This window comes from Pleurodeles waltl, chromosome 3_1, assembly GCF_031143425.1.
Source record: "Pleurodeles waltl isolate 20211129_DDA chromosome 3_1, aPleWal1.hap1.20221129, whole genome shotgun sequence".
NCBI lineage: Eukaryota > Metazoa > Chordata > Amphibia > Caudata > Salamandridae > Pleurodeles > Pleurodeles waltl.
This window is the reverse complement of record NC_090440.1, coordinates 769,239,554-769,266,560: the sequence shown is the minus strand read 5'-3', so window position 1 is coordinate 769,266,560 and position 27,007 is coordinate 769,239,554. Positions and strand designations below refer to the sequence as shown.

Genomic DNA, 27,007 nt, shown 5'->3' with positions numbered 1-27,007 from the left:
AGAGACAACACAAACCAAGTCATGCAAACACTGCACAAACTCTGCTTCTCCATCAACCTGGAAAAGTCATCCACTGTAATAGAAAGGGAAAAGACCTTCCTAGTAGGGAGGCTATACTTGAAACATGAGAGAGCCTTCCTTTAGAGAGAATGGTCCAGAAAATGGTGCAAGAAGTTCACCTTTACCAGAGGGGGAAGACAGAGGACAGAGGGAAGCTAATGATTGCATCACTATTCCACGCATACCAAACACTATGCTTCACATGAGCCCATCCTGGAATGGATGCAGAGACTCCTGTCACATGCAACAGGGGATTAGGGAAGATAGTGGTCGTAACAGAGAGTGCACAAGGAAATGCAGTGGTGGAACAGCAGGAACATCTCAATAGGCAGACCTTTCGGACAACCAACTGCTGTGGTCACCATTACAACAGATGCATCCCACACCGGTCCAGAGCACACATGAACAGACTGAACATCAAAGACCTGTGGAGCCTGGATGATACAGTGAAACACAAAAACATTCAAGAGCTGGAGACATTGTTCCTAGCCTCCATTGTTATACATTTCCCACAGATAAAGTAGGACTGAGAATTTGGTCAATATAAACCTATGGGTATAGGGACTCAGTGTGCAAATACCATCAGAAAATTTTGACAAAATTCCTAGCTAGCTCACAGTGCCCCATCTGAATCCCTAAACACCACGGTACCAGATGGGCTCTGCAAACTCGAACATGATTACTCAGATTCCCAAGGATATCATGGAAACAGATCTTCCACTTTGTTGTCATTACGAGTACACAAAATAAAACACAAGAAAGAATGCACAAATGGTGTTTAGAGCATTTATTGCAATGGTCTTATTCTTGCATAAAAAAAACATGAGCTGCGATTATTGTGAAGCGAAGAAACAATTGGAGATTAGATTCTCGAAGGAAGTACATTTGTTGATGGCCAGATATAAGTTTTACACCCATCCTGAAGGAAAAAACAAATCCGTAGATGAGTTTCTATCAAGACTTAGATAATTGTTGGTAAAGTACAAGTTCGGAGCTATGACTGATGAGCTGATTAGAGATCAATTGATAATTCAATGCAAAAGTAAGAAAATGCAGGAACATTTGCTGGCGGTAAAAAGTCCCATATATAAGGATGCCCTCAACACTGCCAAAGTTGGTAAACAATTGGAGAATTGCATGAAAAAATAGAGAAAAGAGAAGGGAAAGCAAATAACTCTTACTGAAGGAAAGATTCTGATGTTGCAGCTATACAAAGAACAAGAACCATTGGGAGCAGAAATAAACAATTGGTCAAATCTGGTAATAGATGTGGGAGTAATTTCCACACTGCTGACTCAAAGAAATGATTTGCACTTAACAAGGATTGTTGTAAGTGTGGTCGTAGAGGTCACGGTGCGGTTGTGTGCAAACAAGGGAACAAAACCAGAGCAGCTACAGTGGATGAAGAACACACGGAACAAACTATTTTAGTGTAGAAAATGTAACACAGGAAATTGGAAGGAAATGTAGTCCTAAGGTGAAATTCTTAATTAATCACAAGGAGGTAGAATTTATGGTTGACTCTGGCTCCATGCACACTACTATTCCTAAGGTGTTATTCTATGAGCATTAGCCGTGTATAGAGTTGTTGCACGAAGATATTAACCTTGAGGGGTATCAAGGGGAAAGCATTGATCTTTTGAGGTGTATGCAATCTACTATAAAATTTGGAGTGAGGGAAACAACTGGAAAGGTGTACATGTCTGTGAATGGGTCACCAATTCTAGGCTGGATGCATCAACCTGTTTTTTGCTTGGTCAACCCTAGAGCTACCAATCAAGCGATGGTAGTTGAAGATATATCATTGAGGGACATATTGGATGAAGCCAAGATGGTTTTCAAAGAGGAATTGGGGTGCCTAAAGGGATATGCTCAGAAGATAATGTTAAAACCTAATGCTGTTCCAATACAACATAAAGTTAGATTAATTCTACTGGTAGCCCGAAGGCAGTGAAATAAATGTTACAGGAAATAGTGTTGAGTGGAGTAATTGAGTCAATTGAAACATCAAGGTGGATATCTTGTGTAGTAATTACTGAAAAGGCAGATAGTCGGTATAGATTCTGTGTAGATCTTAGGTCCCTTAATCAAGATTTGGTCACTTAATAAAGATGTAGTCAGCAGAAACAAGACAGCAAACAGCAGCTGGAGAGGAGAAGGTGTGCCAGCAATGATGCCTCCAACAGAGCAGCCTTCAAGTCCTCCCTCATCCTCTACACCACTGCTGAGGGCAACAAACTAGACAGCCCTTGCTGCACACATTGAAACCAGGCCCAAGAACAGCAAGGAACTTTTCAAAATCATTATGGAATTCTCCAAACTGCCTGCCTGCCAGCGAAAAGAACATCGTACCCTCACAGTAGCTGTGCAACAGCCTCGCCCACTTCTCCCATGACAAGATCACAACCAGATACAGAAACTTCGGACCCCAACCCACACCTGCGGACTTCCTCAATAGAGACGCCTCCACCGTAACCAAAACACGAACCACACACTGTCTACCTGGAACATTTCCTCCACCCAGACATTATCTCCCCCATGAAATCCATACACAGACCCATGCCCTCACCACAGTCCTTCTTGCCATGACAGAAACCTCAGAATCATCATTGGCAATAAGCTCACCATGAAATCACAGATCAATGCCATCTTCTCCACCTGCTTCCTCACTTTCTGCATTCTACATAAGATCTTCAAGTGGTTACCTCTACACACGAGACGCACCGTGACACAGGCCCTCATCACCAGCTAACTGGACTACGCAAAGCCCTCTGCATAGGAATCACCACACACCTATTACAGAGAATTTAGACTATGCAGAATGCCACAGCCAGACCCATCTTCTGCCTTCCCCAATAAACCCACATCACACCCAATCTCAGGTAACTCCACTGGCTCCCCATACAGAAGAGTTGCCAATTTAAGCTGCTGACCCAGGCACACAAGGCTCTACACAGCCAAGGACCATGTAATTAACCACCCCCTCAACTTCCACCAACCTGGCTATGCTCTGCCATTTCACTTGCCCATACTGCCCGCATCTATGGAAGCAAAAGTGGAGTATGCTCCTACTCTCACATCGTAGCACAAACCTGGAACAGCCTCCCCATGCACTTCTGGACCATCACCTCACTTTCGGAGTTCCGAATGGCCCTCAAGACCTGGCTGTTCGAATTAGCCTTCAGGACCTGCAAGCACCTTGATACCCTATCAGGTGATTAGCCGCGCTTTATAAATCCTGATTGATCGATTGATTGACAGCATTCATTACAATGGAAGGGAGGAGGTTTCAATTCACATGTATGCCCTTTTGTTTAATGCTCAGCTGTGAGTGTATTTTAAGGGATGATGAATGAAGTGTTCAGGGGAATGAGCATCATCTTGTACTTTAAAGGTTACATTCTGATACCATAGAGCAACACAATGCTGTACTTAGACAGGCATTACACAAATTGAAAGATACAGATCTTACTCTCATGCAAGACAAATGTATATTTTTAGTTATATCAAGTGGAGTACGGAGGATGCAGTATATCAGCCTATTGTAAAAAAACAAAAGAAGATTTGTTGAAAGCTATCAAATTGGGTCTTGCACTCGATGATAAAGAAAATCAAAAATTGTGTATAGGATTAATAGGATATTACGCTAAATTTTTCAGTAATTGTTCTTATAAAACAGCATAATGGAGAAAGGTTTTGAAGAAGTGGGAGGCAATTGAATAGAAAGAAGAACAACAGAAATCCTTTGAAGGCATCAGACAAAATCTGTAATTCAGAGATTTTAACACCATTTGATACAAGATTGAAATCAGTGCTCGGGTGATGCCAATACCACTACTCTTGACTATATTTTCACAAATGCATGGGAATTGTGAGAAACTGGTGGCATTTGCTTCCAGGATACTGACAAAAACAGAAGGCAACTACTCTGTGATAGAACGTGAAGCATTGGTGGCATCATGGGGTGCGGAATACTTTTGGACGTACCTGTGGGGAACAAAGTTTGTGCTATGCATGGATCAGAAACCATTGGTGCAGATTTTGCTTACTGGATGTGCAGGTAAGGGTTCTGCACATCTAGCAAGGATGGCAGCCAGGCTTCAGGAATCTTGTTAAACTTAAGAGTATATTCAGGGTTGGAAAAACTGCCAGGCAGATTGTATGTCAAGACTATTAAGAAACTGGAAAGAAGTTGATGGTCCAACGGTGCAATCTAAGGAAATTGAAGTAGCAGTAGCCTCAGTGGATGTTGTGGTGGAGGCTTGGGGAGTTCAAGGTATCACTGTGGATGAATGGATAGAAGAGATAAATGCTGATAATATACTGAGGGAAGTGAAGGACTTAATTCAGAAGAGTTGCAGGAGAGAAAGCCCTGTAGCACCATCTGTAAGACCATATCTTAAAGTATTAGAGGAATTGTCTGTGAGTGGGGAAGGGGTGGTAATGCAGAGAGAACAATGCATCACACCTCAGAGATTGAAATCTAGACTTAAAAGAGTGGCTCATGAAGGGCACTTAAATCAAACTAAAACAAAGAAAAGGTTAAAGAGTCAGAGGTGGTAGCCAGTGTAGGAAGTTGGCTCTGTATGCACTATTTCACAGTAAGGAATAGTATGCACAGAGTCCAAGGGTTCCCCTTAGAGGTAAGATAGTGGCAAAAAGAGATAATACTAATGCTCTATTTTGTGGTAGTGTGGTCAAGCAGTAGGCTTATCAAAGGAGTAGTGTTAAGCATTTGTTGTACATACACACAGGCAATAAATGAGGAACACACACTCGGAGACAATTCCAGGCCAATAGGTTTTTGTATAGAAAAATATATTTTCTTAGTTTATTTTAAGAACCACAGGTTCAAATTCTACATGTAATACTTTGCATGAAAGGTATTGCAGGTAAGTACTTTAGGAACTTTGAATAATCACAATAGCATATATACTTTTCAAATAAAACACATATAGCTATTTTAAAACTAGACAGTGCAATTTTCACAGTTTCTAGGGGAGGTAAGTAATTGTTAGTTCTTGCAGGTAAGTAAACCACCTACGGGGTTCAAGTTTGGGTCCAAGGTAGCCCACCGTTGGGGGTTCAGAGCAACTCCAAAGTTACCACACCAGCAGCTCAGGGCCGGTCAGGTGCAGAGTTCAAAGTGGTGCCCAAAACGCATAGGCTTCAATGGAGAAGGGGGTGCCCCGGTTCCAGTCTGCCAGCAGGTAAGTACCTGCGTCTTCGGAGGGCAGACCAGGGGGGTTTTGTTGGGCACCGGGGGAACACAAGTTAGCACAGAAAGTACACCCTCAGCAGCATGGGGGCGGCCGGGTGCAGTGTGCAAACACACGTCGGGTTTGTAATAGGTTTCAATGGGAGACCAAGGGGTCTCTTCAGCGATGCAGGCAAGGAGGGGGCTCCTCGGGGTAGCCACCACCTGGGCAAGGGAGAGGGCCTCCCGGGGGTCACTCCTGCACTGGAGTTCCGATCCTTCAGGTCCTGGGGGCTGCAGGTGTAGGGTCTTTTCCAGGCATCGGGATCTGAAAGTCAGGCAGTCGCGGTCAGGGGGAGCCTCGGGATTCCCTCTGCAGGCGTCGCTGTGGGGGCTCAAGGGGGACAACTTTGGTTACTCACAGTCTCGGAGTCGCCGGGGAGTCCTCACTGAAGTGTTGTTTCTCCACAAGTCGAGCCGGGGGCGTCGGGTGCAGAGTTGCAAGTCTCACGCTTCTGGCGGGAAACTCTGTTGTCTTGGAGTTGCGTCTTTGGAAACAAAGTTGCAGTCTTTGGTGAACAGGGCCGCTGTTCTCGGGAGTTTCTTGGTCCTTTTAGAGCAGGGCAGTCCTCTGAGGATTCAGAGGTCGCTGGTCCTGGGGAAAGCGTCGCTGGAGCAGTTTTCTTCCGAAGGGGGGAGACAGGCCGGTAGAGCTGGGGCCAAAGCAGTTAGTGTCTCCGTCTTCTCTGCAGGGTTTTTCAGCTCAGCAGTCCTCTTCTTCTTAGGTTGCAGGAATCTGAGTTCCTAGGTTCTGGGGAGCCCCTAAATACTGAATTTAGGGGTGTTTTTAGGTCTGGGAGGGCAGTAGCCAATGGCTACTGTCCTTGAGGATGGCTACACCCTCTTTGTGCCTCCTCCCTGAGGGGAGGGGGGCACATCCCTAATCCTATTGGGGGAATCCTCCATCTGCAAGATGGAGGATTTCTAAAAGTCAGAGTCACCTCAGCTCAGGACACCTTAGGGGCTGTCCTGACTGGCCAGTGACTCCTCCTTGTTTTTCTCATTATCTCTCCTGGACTTGCCGCCAAAAGTGGGGGCTGGGTCCAGGGGGCTGGCATCTCCACTAGCTGGAGTGCCCTGGGGCATTGTAACACGAAGCTTGAGCCTTTGAAGCTCAGTGCTAGGTGTTACAGTTCCTGGAGGGGGGAGGAGTGAAGCACCTCCACCGAGAGCAGGCTTTGTTTCTGTCCTCAGAGAGCACAAAGGCTCTCACCGAATGGGGTCAGAAACTTGTCTCTCAGCAGCAGGCTGGCACAGACCAGTCAGTCCTGCACTGAACAATTGGGTAAAATACAGGGGGCATCTCTAAGATGCCCTCTGTGTGCATTTTTTAATAAATCCAACACTGGCATCAGTGTGAGTTTATTATTCTGATAAGTTTGATACCAAACTTGCCAGTATTCAGTGTAGCCATTATGGAGCTGTGGAGTTCGTTTTTGACCGACTGCCATCCCATATACTCTTATGGCTACCCTGCACTTACAATGTCTAAGGTTTTGCTTAGACACTGTAGGGGCATAGTGCTCATGCACCTATGTCCTCACCTGTGGTATAGTGCACCCTGCCTTAGGGCTGTAAGGCCTGTTAGAGGGGTGACTTACCTATGCCATAGGCAGTGTGGGGTTGGCATGGCACCCTGAGGGGAGTGCCATGTCGACTTAGTCATTTTCTCCCCACCAGCACACACAAGCTGGTAAGCAGTGTGTCTGTGCTTAGTGAAGGGTCCCTAGGGTGGCATAAGACATACTGCAGCCCTTAGAGACCTTCCCTGGCATCAGGGCCCTTGGTACCAGGGGTACCAGTTACAAGGGACTTACCTAGGTGCCAGGGTTGTGCCAATTGTGGAAACAATGGTACATTTTAGGTGAAAGAACACTGGTGCTGGGGCCTGGTTAGCAGGGTCCCAGCACACTTCTCAGTCAAGTCAGCATCAGTATCAGGCAAAAAGTGGGGGGTAACTGCAACAGGGAGCCATTTCTTTACAACCAGGCATGGATGAACAGGTAGATAAGTGGGTGGAGGAGTGTGATGTGTATAAGAGAGGTAAAAAAAGATTAAGAATAGGAGTACAATTTGATTTGGGTATTATTCCTGATCCGGGTAAGCTTTGGCATACTTTAAACATGGACTTTATTGGGGCCTTGTATCAGATAAAGAATGACCTAAAATTTGCATTATTAATGATAGATTTACATACTAAGTGGTTAGTAATTGCATTCATGAAGGAGATAACTACCACAGCGACAATTACACTGTTGAGGGAGATTTTCAGTGACAAGGTTATTTACCTCTAAAATTATAACAGCTAACAGCACTCAACTAACTTCTAACGAGATGCAGGGCTTCTTGAAGTCATGTGGAGTGCAACACACTCTCACTTTCTTATATAATCCTCAAGCAAATGGTATTGCTGAGAGGGCTAATAGAATGGTCAAAGGTACAATCCAGATGGCATTCGCAAATTAACAGGATGTTAAGACGATGGTAATGGGAATTGTATGGGAGTATCAAACTATTGAACATAAGGTTACTCGGAAGTCAGTTTTTGAAATGATGAGGAACCAAATTGGTGTCATCTTGGATGTCGGAATGACTGAATGATGACACGTTGGACAATGAAAAGGAAAAACAGAGAAGCAGGGTGAGAAGGATGATTTTCACGTGCATATGGGAAGATGACTGGGTGAAAGTAAAGATTGGTCAGATGAAGGGTGGGTTGACAATGTTTAGAGGTTCAAAAAGAGTGAAACAAGTTTTCAGTGATACTGAAAATTTGAGAAAATTGGAACAACAGGAGAGTGGCCCTATACCAGAAAGGCGGTCAATGTGGTGTGGGTAAACAGAAGCCCCGGGATTGCAGTGCCTTTATTGTGATGTCAGATGAGGAGTTGAGCTCATCAACAGGCAGACGGAATAGTGTTAGGAATTGCAGGCCTCCTATGTTCTTATATGGTTATGTTATGTGAACATATATACCATGTGAACATTGAAATAAGAAGAATTTCATTCAGCTTTTGCCATTATTTGAATATTGTATTTAACTCCGTTTTTTAAACATGTATTTGTTGTTCACCTTACCCATGTTCTCCTTTGTTGCACATCTTTGGTGTGACATCCTTATATATATTTTTTTATTTTAATACAGTTTTCGTTAGATTTATAAGGAAAGAAAATATGTTATGATATTCTTTATTGAGGGACGGATAAATGGATGTAATATAGAGAATGTTAAGTTTGTTTCTATAATGATGTAAATAGCGTGGGCAAGTTACAATCCATGATCATCAGTTTATCCTTGGCTGGCTGAGGGATGACTGTGCTTGAGTTGTGTGGCTTAATAAACTCTTTGTAGTTACCTGCTGTGTCGTGGCGTATCAATAAGCAGAAGACAAGGGTAAAATGAAATTAATCCGTATACTCTGGTATTATTTAAATCTCGCTCAAGCCTAGTAAAAGTGCCAGGCAGCTTCACAACATCCTAACTCAACTTGAAATTCCCTGCCAAAGAAGCAGTATGAACTAATTACTCCTTTGCGAAACTACTGATTAGAATGCAGTTGCAGGCTATAGACAAAAATATTGTACACATCATGGAATACCCACTATAAGTGCAACACTAGATATTTTTTAATGTTTTTATATGAATTATAATGAAACCCTCAAATAAGTACTGTCCGCTTGGAATAAGGTCAAAAGCAGACCAGCTGGATTTATGGTAGAAGTTTACTGAAAGACACGCATGACTCCAGTTCTGAAAATCTTCCTGTAGATTACCATTACTGCCATCATTATACCCTTGATCATATTATTGAGAGGAGGGCCCAAACGGGTGAATAGCGGCTTTCCTATCCCTCTATTAAAAAGAATAAGGGCCAGATGTAGCAAATGGTTTTTCCCATTCTGTGTCAATGGGAAAATGTGTTCGTACATATGGCCCTTAGTCTTCAGAAAACAGATTGCTCCTGTTGATCCTGTTCATGACCAGTGTAAACCTGTGGTTCTCATGTGTCCTTTGTTCTATCTATCTATCTATCTATCTATGTATCTATCTATCTATCTATCTATCTATCTATCTATCTATCTATCTATCTATAGATGTATAATATATATATATATATATATATATATATATATACACACAGATATATATATGCAATGTTTATTTTGCATTATTTGACGCTCTGTCAACTTTATGCAGATATCATTGTCATGATTATGTTTATTTTTTAGTGCTTCTTTCGTACTGCTATTTTAAAAAGAGTGAGAAGCAAGGGCTTTATTAGGAGTTTGGCAATTGGGCTACATCATCAAAACATGATTGGTACACCGTTGGCCATGCTACAATTGCCATGGGATTGAATGCAGTTGTAATACGGCAGACAGGACATCTGCCACATTTGTAACAGAGTCTCCTGTCCACCACACTCTAAATAAGGCCCTACGTGATTCCCACCTCTTTGCACCATCTTACTTTTAGGAACCACTAGAACCTCGCGGTCTCCTCTTTGACTAAATGCCTTCCAGTGCAGTATTGTATTCTGCTCAATTTGCTGTATTTTTCAATCCTGCATAGGTTTGACATAGCAAATCTCCCCTGTCCTTTTATTAAACCCCACCCCATTCTTTTAATCACAGTATTTCCACTTACATCTCTGTGGGATGGGTGTGGTGTCATGGAAACTGAAGATAGTCCCAGCCTTTTGTTTTCCAATGCACAGACATAAGACCTGTTGTTTCTGTTTTACTGCTCAGGTCTTGAGCAGTAAAGTATTATAAGTGCAAAAACTGGTGTAAAGAAAGGCAGTGTACTGACTCAAAATATATACTCACAAAAGTAATTGCATTTCACATGTATCATCCTAGAACTGACAACCAAGCTTAAGTAAAATGTACACATGCCCTCCTTCCTCGAGACATAATTGCCAAGCGGTCTTAATTCATGTGAGCACACTGGACTGTTAAAGTTACATACAGCTCTAGCTTTTTTTGCTTTGCCAGCCACTCTTTTGTAAGTTACCTCCCAATAGTGCAATTGTACGAGGGCCCCTTCTCTCTATTGAAAGGCATTAGCCTTGAGGAAACACTTTTAATGTGTCCGTGTGTTTAAGCTTTAATGTAAATCACACAGTTGTACACTACCAAAAATGCTGCATTTTAAATACCTCCTAGTTAGTCAATACCTACCTAGTAGATTCACTGCTGATACCTGAAGTAAGCCTCATTAGAGTTTCAATCAACATAACATTTCACCTCCTTCCAAAAACAGCTCTCTGTGAACATTAAAGAGTTCTAACAACTTAAATACAAAACCAGTGTGTTATCCTGGTTCACAGAACGTACTTCTACTGGGAGATATGTTGCTATAGTTGACAGTTTTAGAATCATTCACTTTCCTTTACAAAAAGGTGAATACATACATGTCTTGAATATAAAATGTTATCTTTCTAGTTGTTGTTCTGTCTCAAAGCTACAGTAGAATCCTGAGGTGTCAACAAGCAGACTGCTTCTGATGTTGGAAGTACGTTTCACTCAGCATAGCAATTTTTTCTGACATGAATATGGACGATATGTGAGAATGTGTAGAACATATGCCCTAATTTTCTTTTCTGGAGAACCTTCCATCTTTTCCATAAAAAAAAATGAGAGAAATTTGTTTTTTCTCAAACATGGTTCATCGAATCCCGGTTCTCGCAGAATAAATTCAACTTAGAACACTACTTAATGTTTTATATTGCTAATATGTTCTGCTATTAGTATTTCTATATGATACATTGTTGTGGCCTTAAATCCCAGCATTCACTACAATAAATTTAAATGGTTGAAAAATGGCAGAACCTTATCCCTAAAAAAGAGAAATGTAACTCGTATGCTTCTTGTAACCTAATTAGTCCCATGAAAAACACACCATCCAACAATGTTGTGGTTTAACCTCAGATTTTAAGACAAAAGCAATATTATCCTAGTGGAAGAGCATTCCCAGGTGTAGCACCTTCCCTAGCCTGGGCACCCACCAATGGCTACACAAAACAAAAAGCTGTAAATCACCTGCCTTGATTCCTCTGCATGAACCTGGGAGCTCCAACATTCTAAAGCAAACTTTTGTTACAATACATCCTAGCATAGTCAATGTGCCATTGAGCATTTGGGCGTCCACTATGCTGTACAAGGATAGAGCCTAATTCGACAGGACTAACGTCAACCATGGGGCTTTGGATTGAAGGATGCCATTTCACTAGCATTTTCAATGGCATGCTTGATTTTCTTGAAAATTTTCTCACATTCTTATGACCATTGAAAATAAACATTTTCTTCGTCAACTGTTGTAGAGAAGCACTAAGATTGGATAAGTCTTGTATATATCTCGACCAGTAACTTGGTATGCCAAGAAAAGAACATACCATTGAAACATCTTGTGGAGAATCAGCATTTGACAGAGCTTGTACTTTTGCAGGATCTGGCATCATACCCCATCAGAAAAGATATGGCCAAAGAATTTCAGTTTTGTTGTGTTGAACTCGCACTTGTCTGCATTCAAAGCCAAACCTGCATCACTGATTAATTGATTTACTTGTGTGAGAGCTCTATCATGCTCCTTCTGTGTAGCTCTGAAAACTAATACATCATCGCTATAGTTGAATGGATCCACAACAGGCTGTATGATATGTCAAATGATGTATTGGAAAAGTTCTGCACGAGATGACACACCAAAACTAAGTCTCTTGTATCTAAGCAAACCAACATGTGTAGAAAAGGTTGTAATGTACCTGCAGCTTTCTTTAAGTTCAAACTGATGATAACCATTATTTAAATCAAGTTGAAAAAAACTGTGGCACCATTCAATTGTGTCATCATGTCAGCAACGTGTGGCCTTGGATGTCATTCTCTTCCAATTGCTTTGTTTGCCTGGCGTATGTCAATGCATATGTGCACAGCTCCTTGACTGTCATTTTCAGGCACTACTATGATGGGAGAAATCCATGGCGTTGGATCAGTGCAACGCTCAATAATGCCATGCTCAAGTAACGATTCAAGTTCTTTTTCAACAGATTCTTGTAAATGAAAAGCAATTAGTCTATGTCTCCGAGCAACAAGATGAACACACTTATTAATGTGCTATTTTACTTTTAGTCTCCAGCTTTCCTAAACTATGAAACAACAAAGGGAATTGAACTTCTGTTTTGTGATGAACATTGATGTTATAATTCACAGGCGTCAGTTTCATATCAGCAGCCGTGTTGAAACTGAGCAAACAGGCACTTATGCTGTACCTTTAAGCACATGAATTGGTGCTTGTACCTTTATTTTCTTATGTTTCACTGTTGCGACAAATGAACCTGCCCTCTTTAATGGCTTTGTTGTAGCCCACGTATACACTTTGGTCTTTGATGGCATATGCTGTATTAAGTCAGACAGTCCATTGTATTTCTCTTCAGGCATTATATTTATCAATGCACCACTGTCGACATGTAATTTTTGGACTATGTTTGGTTGAGTTGGTTGCTCTGGCATGTTGACTTTCCTTTGACTGGCAGTTTTCTTCATATATGACTAGTCCAACGTGTGTACGTTTTTCTGAGGTACACATCAACATGGCACAATTATTTTATTCACTTTCACTTATTATTGAGGCAGAGGAACTGTTTGATGATGATTTAGATCATGATCAACTTAATTTATTATCCATTTGCCTCAAATGATTTTGTAACTTAGCCCTGTGGGCGTGTTTTGAATGGTGGTTCTAGAACGTTCTGAGTGCCATTTGTCTTTGCTCCATGACGCACTTACCTTTTTCTTCTCTTTACACATAGTCAAAAAATGGCTTTCTTTTCCACAGCCTTTGCATATCTGTCCAATGGTGAACACTTTCCTTCATGTGGAAATGCAAATTCAAATCTAAAACACAACTTCTTTTAAGTGTAGACATCACCTTGTGTCCGTCGGTCTTTTGCTTTGGATTACTTTTCACACTCATGACTGACTCACTCTGTCATGTCATCAGCTTGTCTCTCAGCAAGTTCCTCAGCTCTGGAAACCATCAACACTTGCTCGAGATAGAGTTTCTCTCCGCATTCGTCGTCAAAATGAATCGGACAAGAATCCATCAGTAACTCTAGCAGATGCATGGCTTTTTCACTAAATTCATTGAACTTCGTATTTGAGTGCATCGAGTCTTCCCATAAATTCATTGATTGTTTCACCAACTCTTTGATGTTCTTGACTGAAAATGTATCATTTGCAATCAGCATTTGGAACTGGATTGAACTTGATATTCCACACATTCTAATCTGATGGTACATGATTTCTTAGTCAGTTCTCTGCGTTTTGTTTATGACTTCTTTCAGACCATCACCAACAAGAGTTTTTAGATACTTGATTACCTTTCTGTTATTAATCTCTTCAAGTGCATCAATGAAATCTTCAAATTACTCTATTCAAGCAGTCCATTTATCACCAATAATTAGCTTTTTGGCCACATGGAAAGGTGGTGATGGTTTCAGGAAGGAGGCAAAATTGCAACTGTTCATGAGAGTAACTGGTACTAAGGATGGAGCTCTTTCATATGCTATTGATTGTCCCTGGGAATCTGCATTATCGCTGAGGCCCGACAATTGTTTAACCTCAGAGGACAAGCTTTGGAATTTTTACCTTCTTCTTTTTTTCCACTGGAGATGTTCTGAGCTGCCACCTGGCAGCTTTGGTGGTTTGCACTTTCAGGTATTGGACAGCTCAGTAAGCAAAACTCCAGTGCTTCTTATTGGGTCAACCTGCCCAGTGCTGCGGTCGTAGCTCTCCACTTATCAGGACTCTGGTAAGGGTAATAACAGTATGCTTCCTTTTTAATTGTCAGCCAGCGCTATTATTCACAATCATATGTGCTAAGTTATGATTGTCCTTGGCTGCACTTTGTAAGTCTAGTTGTATACGCTGTAAGTGTTAATGCTCCGTTCAAGGTATAACTTTATTTTGTGTGGTAGCGCAGTGTCTTTTAGTAGGGTCTTGGTTGTGGCTTCTTGAACAATGATACATAAACTCCTTAGGGAAGCTTTCTTTCCATTCAACTGCCTCTCATGGGCTGGAGGTGTGCTTTTACTCCACATATGCCAACCGTCGACTCAGCATTTTGACACCACAGCTTGCTTGGGCCACGCAAACTCTAAAGGAGAGCACTTTTTTTTTGGAATACTTACCCTTTATCTCATCATCAGTTGTAGCTTCTTCCCCAGGCTGGTTACCCACCAATGAGTACACCACACAGCTGTAAATCACATGACTTTATTCCTCTGCATGTAACAGCGAACTCCAACATTCTAAGCCAGGAGGGGAGTGCTACCAAAAAATAAAATAAAAATAATAATAAAAAGAATTTACCTATTTCGCTTCGCCGCACCACCTACGAATCACTCCTCATCTGCAGGGACATGCTCAGGCTCCGAACCTGCCCTGCGTCCAATCCTACCACTGCGCTCATGCTGCTGGCATGATGCTGCTTGGACGGAGTGCCCTGGCTGGGCGCTCCGAGGCAGAATGAGAGCCTCTGCCTGGTCTCTCCAATCAGGCACTGCGTTGCCGGGTTCGACAGAGCATACAGCACAAGTATGTTTGGCCAGCAGTTTATTATATTTTTAATGCAAAGGTTTTGCAGCTGCTGCTGCAGGTGTGGGGGGTTCTTGGGTGTATGGCGGAGGAGCCACCCCTGTTCATTCTGGTGATTACATCACCCTGATACAGAGTCTGTTAGGAGCCAGGAAGGTTCCGGCCTAAAACATGCAAGACACTACCCCAGGGAGAAGAGCTTGCAGCTTTGCATCAGACCCTCTAACTCCACCCAGTTAAAAGCTAAGTGAGAGTGCCCCCCTTGAACCCTGAGTTCATATTGCTTACTTAGAACATGGGAATAAAGACAATTGAAGGGCCCAGGATGACTAATTACTTTTATACCCCTTCTCCTCCATCTTTTCAATGTTTGCCTTTCTATTGGTCTGTTTTTAATTTAAAACATTCTATCCCTGGTGGGCATTAAAGATCTTTTGACTCAGGTTACACTTACTGTTAATGGGCCTTACCCTTGTTATAAATCTCCTTCTGTGTCTCCGTCCTATAGATCAGGTTTAGGAGCTCTAGCAACTGCTATAGCCATCGGTAGCGAGGTATAATGCTATATTTTTCACCACTGTGGTAGTCTGTTATAAATTTTGCTCGCTATGACAAAAATAGACATTCATGTGCTTATACTGAAATGTATGCACTATTTTTTTTTTTAAACTACAGTTTTGGGGGATGATTTGACTTGGAAATCATTCCATCTTCATTGTGTTTGGGGGGGGGTCTTTGTATCAATTTTGCATAATTATACAAGGTAATGTTAACTGTACTAAAGTATTGTGGCAGATGGGATCCAACCAATTCGGTGATAAATATATAAATATATATATTTAGGTACATGAACACAGCTTGACCAGCCGATATAAATATAAGGACTTTTGCTACAGCTTCCTCTTCCAATATTCCTGTACATTCTCCAGAAAGCTTCTAATTGATTGTACAGGGGACTTTTCACAAGAATACACAGCATGGAACAATCTAAGGCTTGAACGTTTTATAAACTAAACAATAAGCTGACTTTTCAGGAGACAATGATGGCCTAAAATTAATTCTACACTTTATTTTAATATATATATCAGTTTTCTGATAGCAGACTATTTCCATTTGCAACGTAGTCATTATTTACATTCGTTTTTAAGACATGTTTTTCAAATGTTTAAAAAGAGCATTTACTTTAAAGGGGAAAAATGCTAGCAATAAATACACTTTGATCGAACATTTGTAGGCAATAACATGAAAGAGGTCACAGAGTTCTCGATGTTTTCTTCCCTTTTCTAATGTAGAGAACCTTGAGAATGAGAAATTGAATGTTGCAGAAGTCACACAGTCTGAAATCGCACAAAAACAAAAGCTACAGACCGTGCTGGAAAAGATCAATGAAACTCTTAAGCTTCCGCCAAGAAGCATCAAGTGGAATGTTGACTGTGAGTTTTCCATTTTACAATATTTTTCTTGTTTCTATTTCTGTTGGTGGATGCCTGTTTCTGAGTTCCAGAAAATCTACAAGTAACAAAAAAGCTTTTAAATCTATAAACACAGCTCTTTATAAAATAAATTTAGAAAATAGAGCATTGATATTAGTCCAGCCAGAATGTGGCTCATTTTCACTAATACTCATCGGAGAAGTCTAGATAAAATTTACAACGGAAGCTTAAGTTGTTTTCCTGTAGAGCTAAAGTAGAAGCAACTTTTCAAATATAACTTTAAAAAAAAAATCTTTAGATGTCTCAATCCTTATGCTGGCCAGCGGTCAAAAATAGACTTTCCTTTGATGTCAAGTCTTCATCTTTTATGAATGTTAAAGCACAGCAGTAGAGAGTGTAACACTTGTTTTATTTGTTTTATTTATTAAGAGTCACTCTGGACTTTTCAACATGTCCATGCATTATTTCAGTTTTTGATATCATAAACAACTGTAATACTTTCTTCTCTATTCAGCATATTTTGTGACTTACATCTAAAAAAAAAAGAAGAAAAAACATCGACTGCAAAAACATTGACTTCACGAGTACTGAATACAGAAAATTCACATAGTTTGAGTTTACTGTAACATACTTTAATATGCAATATGTGCATAGCCTTTAGATTAAATTAATTATTTAATTGTCACATCTGGGGCCTAATTTAAGCAGGAACTAAAAGTATAAGTGGAGTTGTATGACTCCTCCTGAACTTTCTTTACCACATCTTTGCCTTTCACAAAGCAGGTGTAATTGAATTCCTGGAGAACAATGTCAGCCACAGGTTTCCAGATATACTAATGCACCTTGCATGTGATTTTCTCTTTTAAGGCTGCCTATTCCCCCTGTGCTGAACTGTTCATAGCTTTCAATTTAGCACAGTGGAAAAGACAGCCAAATGTGTAATAGATCAAATAATATTTTCTTTCTAATGAAAAAAAAATTCCCCTTGTCAAAAGCCCTTCCTCAAAAGCGAAGATGGCTCCTGGAGATCGTGGGAAGCCACACCTCGCTAATCACACTAGGGCTCTGAGAGGTCAAACTAATGGCAGCCTACTTAGTGCGGGGGTGATCACCTGTTGACAGCCAGATGAGCACACAGGTGGGCATCAGAAACAGAGTGACTCCTGAGATGGATGTAGGACGCTGCTGCCGGTGAGTGTGTTCCCCAAGGCCAGTGGTACACATGGTATATATGTATGCCCCCACCACTGGAAGGAAGGGTGCCCTGGCTCAAATCCAGCGTGACCAGGTGGATGGAGCAGCCTTCAAATCTCTATATGCCACCAACTGAGGATGGCCTGGTCAGCTTGCCTGCAAAACTGCACTGTAGTCCCTGAGGTGGAGGCTCTCTGAGACTGGAGGAAAAGGGCGCACACTGTGCAGTGGAGAGGCAGGCACTTGGAACCTCTTGACCTGAAACTACCAGAAAATATAGGTCTATGTTGCAAAGTACCTGGAACAGACTATTGGGAATCCCAGAATGCTTGTGCCCCCCACAGAGGTGTCTGGAGAGTGGCTGGTTCGTGAGCGTTTAGCATGAAGTATGCTCTCTGTGAACTCTAGGCTGTGTCGCTGGCCACAATGAATTGCAGGGGACTGGATTCTGACTGAAAGTTTACAAAATCCTTCTGTCCAGGCTCGACTGCCACCACAGGAAAGTCTGGGGATGCCAAAAAGCCTAAGATCACTTTTGAATTGCAGAAGACAGGGAAACAACAAGACTCTGCTCGCACAGCTGGTGCATCTGGCCTAGGAGACAACGTTGAATCAGAGGATGACCTGGACATGAGGTCGCTCCTTAAGAACATGCAATCAAGCCTCAGATTCATTGAAAAGAAGATAAATGCATTTAACTTTTGCATGGATGTCATGACCACCATGATGGACAAATATAAAGACTGCCTGATGGAAGCAGAGAACAGAATATTGACAAATGAAGCCAACACTCAAAGGGATAGAGAGAAACTTCTAAAAATGCACAAAGTACTCTCCATTATCACAGCTAAAAATGAGGACCTGGAGGCTAGATCCAGGGAGAATAATATTTGCATGCTCGGTACTGCAGAATCAACAGATACTGGTGAAATGGAAACGTTTGTTGAGGAAATTGTGACACCACTCTTTGGTGCTTCTCGAATCAGTTTTTGGTAGAGTGTGCATATCGGTCATTGGCAGCACACCTGCCTCCAAAAGCCCAGACCACACTCCTGAATTTCTGGGATAGAGACTTGGGCCCTCATTCTAACTCGGCCACGCGGGCAAAATACCGCTTCCCGCATTCTGACATTCCCGCTGGGCCGGCGGGCGCTAAGCAAGTTAGCGCCCGCCGGCCCAGCGGGAATGAGGGCCGCAACACAGGAGCCGGCTCCGAATGGAGCCGGTGGTGTTGCGGCGGTGCGACGGGTGCAGTTGTACCCGTCGCGCTTTTCACTGTCTGCTATGCAGACAGTGAAAAGCCGCCCTGGGCCCTGTTAGGGGACCCCTGCACTGCCCATGCCAGTGGCATGGGCAGTGCAGGGGCCCCCAGGGGCCCCAGGACACCCGTTCCCGCCAGCCTCTTCCTGGCGGTGAAAACCGCCAGAAACAGGTTGGCGGGAAGGGGGTCAGAATCCCCAAGGATACGCTGCTTGCAGCGCTGCCCTGGCGGATTCGACCGAGCCGGGGGTAAACCGGCGGGAAACCGCCGGCCCCGGTTTTCTGACCGCGGCTTTACCGCCGCGGTCAGAATGGGCTAGGAAGCACCGCCAGCCTGTTGGTGGTGCTGCAAAGACCGCCAGGGTCGGAATGACCCCCCTGGTTCATTATCTGGCACATGAAATGAAGGACCTCCAATACAGTGATGCTGCCATATCCTTCTACCAAAACTTTACACTCGACATACAGGAGGCCCACCGGGCATTCGCGATGGTAAAGAAAAATCATCTACAGCTTGGGAAAGACCCAAATTCTCCTGGACCCACAGCAGGTCACTACATTTGTCATATTCAGCAACTACAGAGTAAACTAGTGATGAGGGCTGGTGACCATGACAGTGAGACCCCTAAAGAAGGTGGCGGAATGAGCCCTACCAATTAACTGAAACATCTTTGCCCGTTGCAACTTGCAAAAGCTGCACTTTGTAAGTGCTCCCATTGTGGGAGGCACTATCCAGCTGAGATGCAGTGAGATACGTACTGCAGAGTTCAGTGAGACACTTTTCCTGCTATATGCAATACATATTATTTTCTAGTCCTTTGGCTGTTGACAGGCCCACTATCATGGGATGGTTGCTTTTCATCACCGAAATGGCAAGAACCTGTGGGTATATTAATGTTCAGTTGTTAATTGCATTATGAGCTTGTTGTTAGACCAGTGGGAGAGTCACAGGAAAGGGGTGGGAGGGAGTATGACATTTGCCAGCTATGTTGGGGTGCTGGTGTAGGAGGGGGTGGGACAGGTTTTGTTCAAAATGTACCAAGCCAGCCACCAGGCTGATGCAGTGATCTGTCAATGCCATGCTATCACCTCATATATGAAAGATTGTCCTCATGCTGCTGCTTGCTTTGTGAATGCCCCAGACCCAACTAGCTGACTGAATGCTCGGTCATGTCTAAATACTACAACTTCATCACATGGAAGGTACGTGGCCTTCATAACCCCAGAAAGACATGGCAGGTGGTAACCTTTTTATCAGGTAAGCATATAGACATAGCTATGCTTTAAGAAACCCACCTGACCCCCAGGACTGATAAAAATGTATTGTGTAAATGGGCGGGATTATATACAAGAGGGGTAGCAACATGTATATCAAAATGGGCATGCCATGTAGAACATTACACACAATTGCAGAAAAAGCTGAGTGCTACATGATATTACAAGGAACATTAGAGGGTAAATATTTATTGATAATTAATATCTATGACCGTAGAACTTCTTTTATACATTGTGGGGCATTATTATACAACTGCACCTTAAAACAGTCATAAGGGGAAGTAACTTCCTTACCATGCCTGTACTACACATCAACAGGTCAGATTTGCAAACCAACACCCACACTGTGGTGTATAAAGTCATTGTGGTCATTATATCTGAGGGTGATCTTGTTGAAATATGATAGCACAGAAATGCACACTTAAACAAGGGAAGCTTTTACCATGCCATGCATAACATGGTCTTGGTTGGATTACTGTCTAATCACTCAGGACTTAACCCTATAGGACCACTCCTCTGTGCTGCTGCATATCAGAATACCTGATGCAGACAGCTATGATAGATTGTGGCAACTATTCCTGAGAGCCCTTCTAGACACAGTATTCAAAGTCAAAATAGTAACAAAATTAGGCAATTTTTTTTAACTCCGGCACGACAATGTAGCAGAAAAGACCACACTGTAGGAGGCCTTCATGGTTGTTATCAGAAGGCATTGTATTGCCAAATTGCATGGGGTATTGAAAACTCTGAATCATCAGTTTGAGACACTAGAGGCAGGTATTAAACACCTAGAGGCAGAACTGGCTGGAGAGGACAAGGCACAGGTGAGAATGAACTTCAGGGAAACAAATCACAGAATGCAATGGAACAGGGGAAAGGGAAGAGAAATACTTGAAAAATAGACTAAATCCTGAGCATACAGGGAAGAGATAGGATTGGGTAAAAACACTAGTTCTCACAATAAAAAAGTCCTGGGCAACAAACATTATTATTTCTATTGCCTCCAATTCAAGGCAGTTACACCACTACTTAGGAGGCACAGCACTAATGTGGCAAACTGTAGATAACGTTGACCAGGTTATTTGTGGCTACCCAAACGGTACAGCACCTGGCACTGACTGTGTTACCACTGAATTATATAAAACTTACTCTGACCTACTGGCCCTATGCCTCTTAGATGTATTTAAGGAGGCAATAGAGGTGTGCTCCCCCCCTCCCTGTGAGAAGCACTTTTGATTGTACTATTGAAACCCAACACAAACACTGCAAGCTGCCAGTAATATAGACCCCGTGCCTAAATTAATCACGTTGCCAACATATTTTCTAAAATTATTGCCAACAAATTGCTTCTTCTGCTCCCACACATCGTATTTCCAGACCAAGCTGGTTTCATACCCAGAAGGCAAACTATTCATAATCTACAAATCCTCTTTGCCGTGCTCCATCAAATGAAACCTGAGCTTGAGGTGGAGACTATTTTTTTGGTTCCTACCAATATGTTCGACTCACTAGAGTGGTGGTACCTCCAAGACATTTTGACCCCAGTGGGGACTGCTGCATCCTTTCTGAAGCTTTATCCCACCTTGTATGAATCACCTGTGGCTCAGTTATATGTAAATGGATGACTCTCTACTTGAGTCACAAATACAAGGCTGAATCCACCACCAATGCGGACTTTCACCACTACTATTTCTGTTAGCACTTGACCCACTAGCTGTTTAGCTTGGCAACACCACAATCTACATTTCCATAACTGCCTCTCTTGATATTGCTCTACGCTGATGATATCACCCTGTACCTCAGGAAAGCCTTAGCCCCATACTTTGGGAACTCACAATATTCTGAATGAAGTCAGGTCACACTATTATTTGAGCCAAACCTGCTATATTTTCACTTACTACTTACTACAGGGACCCGTCCTATGCATCTAGGTTTCCCACTGGAATGGTGTACTGAACCCTTTGAGCGTGATAAAGAGGAAATGGTTCTGCATAATTATGATTGTGCAGTTAATCACCTCGAACAACAGTTAAATAGATGACTAAAACGTTCATTATTCATGGCGGACAAGCTGGGTTTGATTAAAAAAAAATTGATGTATTATTCAAGTTCCTGTAGTACTTCTTCAGTATTCCCATTATACTCAATAAACACTTATTCTAATTTCTCATCGCTTTGCTCATTCAACTAGTGTGGGCGCACAAAAAAACAGAATTGAAAAATCTTCAATCTGCTGCACAAATGGGGTTTTATGGTCCCCGGTATGGAGCTGTTTTATCTTTGTGCTAAGGTCCCACTATTGAGTAAAGCCACAGCGTTACATGGCACACCTTGCTGTAGAGAAAGACATTGTGAATTCCATCCTGCTCGTGAATTGCCTTTGGTGTAAATTTTTTGTCAAGTAAGATAAGAGAAACACCATTCCACAATCTCAGCTTGGTGCAAGCTTGAAAGCTAAATAAGCAATGCAATAGGTTTTGCATTTGCTCGAGTTAGAGCTATTAGTGTTGTAAACTCCTAACAGGACTTTTCTTGCCACATAAATTGAAAATTAAAAGTACAACAGTTTCACATAAGTGGCCATGAGCGTGAAGGAGACACACAAAAGGAAAAATAAGTTTGCTCACAGTCAAACACATCAGCAATACTGCAATTAGCCATGTAACAGGGTCGATGTCCAAGGCTGTAACCAAACCGCCCAAAGGAGAGACAAACGTAAAGCATTTACCAATGATAACAAAGGATTTCTGAAGGGCAAGCCCATAAACATGCGATAGGGATGGGCGTGGTTAAAAGACCAAATAGATAACAACACGTCAGAAAAGCAGCCCAGCTCTCCATTATTTTCACACCCGCTCTTTCCTATGATGATGTTGAGCAAATAAAAAGCAGTGTCACAACTACAGAAGCTAAAAATAAACACTGTAGAAACTTCTGTTAAGGGGGACACTTTATTCCATTGGACCCACTGAAAACATGTGCAGCACTTACACCACCAGACAGCTTTTAATATAACAGAGTTGGACCACAATGCAAACTAATCCCCGTAAATGTATTTTGTCCCCTAGAAGAAACCATAAACGCAAAATCCCCCAACAAAATTATAACAGTTTCAACTGAGATATACAACACACTCTCCCACACTTGGAAATTCCTGAAAGAGCTGGATGGGATGCAGAGCTAGACACAACCCTCACAAACTGGGCCAGGGAAATTTGCCATACACAGACGAGTGAACTACTGCAGGGCCACTGGAATTAGGCGATTTTGAGACCACAGCGATTTTTGCATAATGATAGGGTTGCCGCTGTTGCCACATAATCCATCATCTGCCGCATAAACTGCAGAGTTTACCAAAAACAATTTTGTTTCTAGCTCAAACGGTTCAAAAGTTTTAAAAAATGCAGTGACTTGTCTTGCTGTGCCATGTAAGGCCCTTTGCATAGCTGGACTTGTCACCTTCCTGTTGCTTATTGTTATATTTTGGTGTTAAACTGGTACAAATGAGGTGCAACCAATGCCCACACAGTGTTTCCAAGCTTAACAAGCATTTGCAATACAATAGGTCTCGCTTTTGCTTGAGTTGTTGTTATTGGCGTTGTAAATTCACAAATGGACTTTTCTTGTCACATAACTTGGTTAACCCTGCCATATAATGTGGTCCTCTCTGCCACATAATTCAAATGGCCCTGCTTATAACTAAAGCACTTCCATTCATCATTTTCCTCTATCTGTAGCAAAAAATGAAAATATTGCCAATTATTTTTTATATTTCCTGCCTTGTGTTTATTTTGTGGGTAGGCATGTTCTACTATGTCCACATGGTAATTGTTTTGTGAGAAAAAAGGTTGCATAGCTTCTACATGTTTTATCTTGGAGGACGAGTACTTGCTTCCTGTGCAACACCTGCTTTTTAAGGTAGGGTGCTGGACGTGTTGAAACTTTGTTTTATACGGGAGACTTAGTGAGTACTGTATTGCTGCTTTCTTCCTGTACTGCATCTGTTAGCTGAAGGTGACTTCCACATCTTCTGCCCATATTTTTCATGTTTTGTGTTATGGAGGTTTGTGTAGCTACTGCTCACTACTGCATCTGTTGTGTGAAGGAGGCAAGCACGACTGGTTCCAATGCAGTACCTCTTTCGAGAGCAATGCTTTTACTTTTTCCGGTGATGTACTGTTTAATGCGATAGCTCCATCCATAATCTTGCACTTGTAGATCCTAACATTCGTGATAAACCCATGTGATGTCATCAGGGTTAAAGGCCATGAGACCCATTGCTTGAAAGATAACGGGGGTCATACGTTATATAACACTTCCTGGGTGTTATTGGGTCGAAGGGTGTCACTTCCACTACTCTTTGCATTAGTGAATGTACCTTGGATTTAGGGAAAACGGGCATATGATATGGTAGGGGAGTTATGACATTAGTAAATGTACCTTGCTTAGTCTTCTAACGTTTGTAAATCAGTAAACGATTATAAATCTCCTCAAATACATCATCTCAGGGCTTCTCATATAAGGACATTTTTGTGCATTTCGTCCTTTGCAAAAAAGGAGTCACAAGGCTACTCCCACTAATGAAAATGCCAGGGTAAAACGTAAGCAATATAACTGCAAATTTACTGTCAAGAACGCCTTATTTTAAAGGCGATGCCTGTTGATCTTCTGAATAACGTTTAGCAGATTTTCCGAAATCATGTAGACATGTCTGCCACTGTGCTTCAGCAAATCATTTGAAAACAACAATTGGCCCCCGTGGGAAATGCTTGGCTGAAAATATTTTTATTTCTTGAGAATCTGAAATTACACAGCTGGAACTCACGTCACCAAGTCATCCAGTGACTGCCAGAATAGCAAACAAACCTTTTGTGCTTTATTTTTTAAACAGAACATATACATCGCAATATTTAAACTCACTACTTCACACTCAGTACATTAAAAATAATCCTCACTAAAAATGAGGAGTCATCCACTCCGAAGAAACCTTGTTGCACCGGAAGAGACCACCCTCTTGTGCCAGAATTACTGCACCAGCTGCAAGTGAGCCATTTCTCCGAGCGTAGCAGGCTGGGTCTGTAGAGGTTGACTGAGTCAGTTCGTTAAGCAGTCTGCAGAAAAGGGCATTCAAGCTTTTCACCTGCTGGAAAAGGTGAAAACTGCACAGGGACCGGCGATGAGCTATATAATAGTGTTACAAAGTGAAAACATTAAACGTGTACTATTGCAATTTGAATGTACTCCGATAGCCACAAAGTCAGTAAGAAAGAAAACTCCACCCACACAATGATAAGGATAGAAGTAGTTTAATAACAGTGGCTATAACAAGAACCCGATGCTGCCTCTGCTCGTCAACGTGTCAAGAGGGGTGAGGTATAGGATGGCACCACCAGGGACAAGGGGGTGTGCGGAGCATGCAGCAACATGGGAGAAGGTGGGAGGGAGGAATGCTATATTAAAATGCAAGCAGCTATAGGCCCCTAAGCTGAACACAGGCAAACAGTAAGAGGAGCAGGAAGAGAAGAAACAAATTGTCGCCTACAGAACAGATAATCATAAAGTAGTTGGTCTCTCCTCCCAAAGAAAAAAAGGAGGGACAAGGAGGCATGACTGATCTCCAGCAAGCAAGGAGTTTTAAATGACACTGAAACAAACAAATGAAATGGCTTTAAGCCCACAGAAGAAGTATACTTAAAAGTATACAAGAGATGGTACGCGTACACTCAACCTAAAATGGATGACATAATGAAGTAATACTATCACAAATTGTTACGCATTATGCTGCATAATTTGTCTTTTCTTACCGCATAATTGGCTGAACTCTGCCACATAATTTGACCCTCTCCTGTCGCATAATTCCAGTGATCCTTACTACTGCAGAGTAAAGGCTGCACCTACTTCATTACAGATTCCTTCACAGAATATACTACCCTCCACTTATACTGCTCAAAAGGTAGTTCAGACTGAATACTTGTTCTGAGTGATGTGGAGATTGTGGTGCAGGATTCCTCCACTTTGCATGGGTGTGTTCTTGCATTTTTAGCTACTGGCAGCAAATTAACAGGAAATAATCAAACTTCTTCAACCAATGCTCCCTTCCACGGCACTGCTGGATTGGATTAAACGCTAAACACGTACCTCATCTGAAACTCAAGTTTACTGCCCTCGCACTCCTGCTGTTCAGACAGTTAGTAGCAAAACATGGGTGATACAGACGCAGTCTCACTACGAAACTGTGGCTGGCCAAAATAACATATTGCTGTTGGCAATATGTAACTCTATGAAGACCTATTACCAGAAGCCTAAGAGACTAAAGGCATTTAGACCTGGTATAGGCATGTTGTTTCCTTTAGATCAGAGCTAAAGGCTATGTCCCATGAAGCATCCTAACCCACACAGTGGGGGATAGGAAAAGAGTTCGACTGGATGTTGTGCATGCAGATTGGTGTGAATAACACAGCCTCTTTCAATGTTTATTTAAGGCAGTGGTCTTCAAACCTTTTAATGCCACGCGCCCACAGAAAAAAAAAAATCATCATCAGTGCCCCCCTGAATTTTTCACAATTATTATATTAAATTGGCAATGTTTAGATATGTCTACACTTATTTAAACATTGCAGTTCATATGTTACTGTTTAAAAAATGCAATCAAATACATGATGCCAAACATACTGTTCTGGTTAGGCAGGTCTTACTAATGTGTTCAAGTATCCACAGTGTGATTAGTAGAAGTGGGGGTGAGTGTTTTGAAGAATACTTTGTGTCCCTTCTGCTTTGACACACACTCCGAGATTGTCTATAAATGACAAAATATGTTAGTGATGGCCCATTACAGAAGGGTTTACTGCTTTTAATTATTTTCATCCTAAAACAAAGTCCTTTTATTCGCATAATGCTTCTTTTGGCCACAGTCTAGTGTCCCTCATGGGATCAC

At 42.1% G+C, this 27,007-nt stretch overlaps 1 protein-coding gene across 1 annotated transcript in view; it reads left to right on the top strand.

Moving 5' to 3' along the window:
- PARVA (parvin alpha) overlaps window positions 1-27,007 on the top strand; it is a 196,507-nt gene that overhangs the window by 110,080 nt on the left and 59,420 nt on the right. Inside the window, exon 5 of the mRNA XM_069223585.1 lies at window positions 16,204-16,344. Coding sequence (XP_069079686.1) covers window positions 16,204-16,344 — 141 coding nt within the window. The remainder of the gene's footprint in view (window positions 1-16,203; window positions 16,345-27,007) is intronic.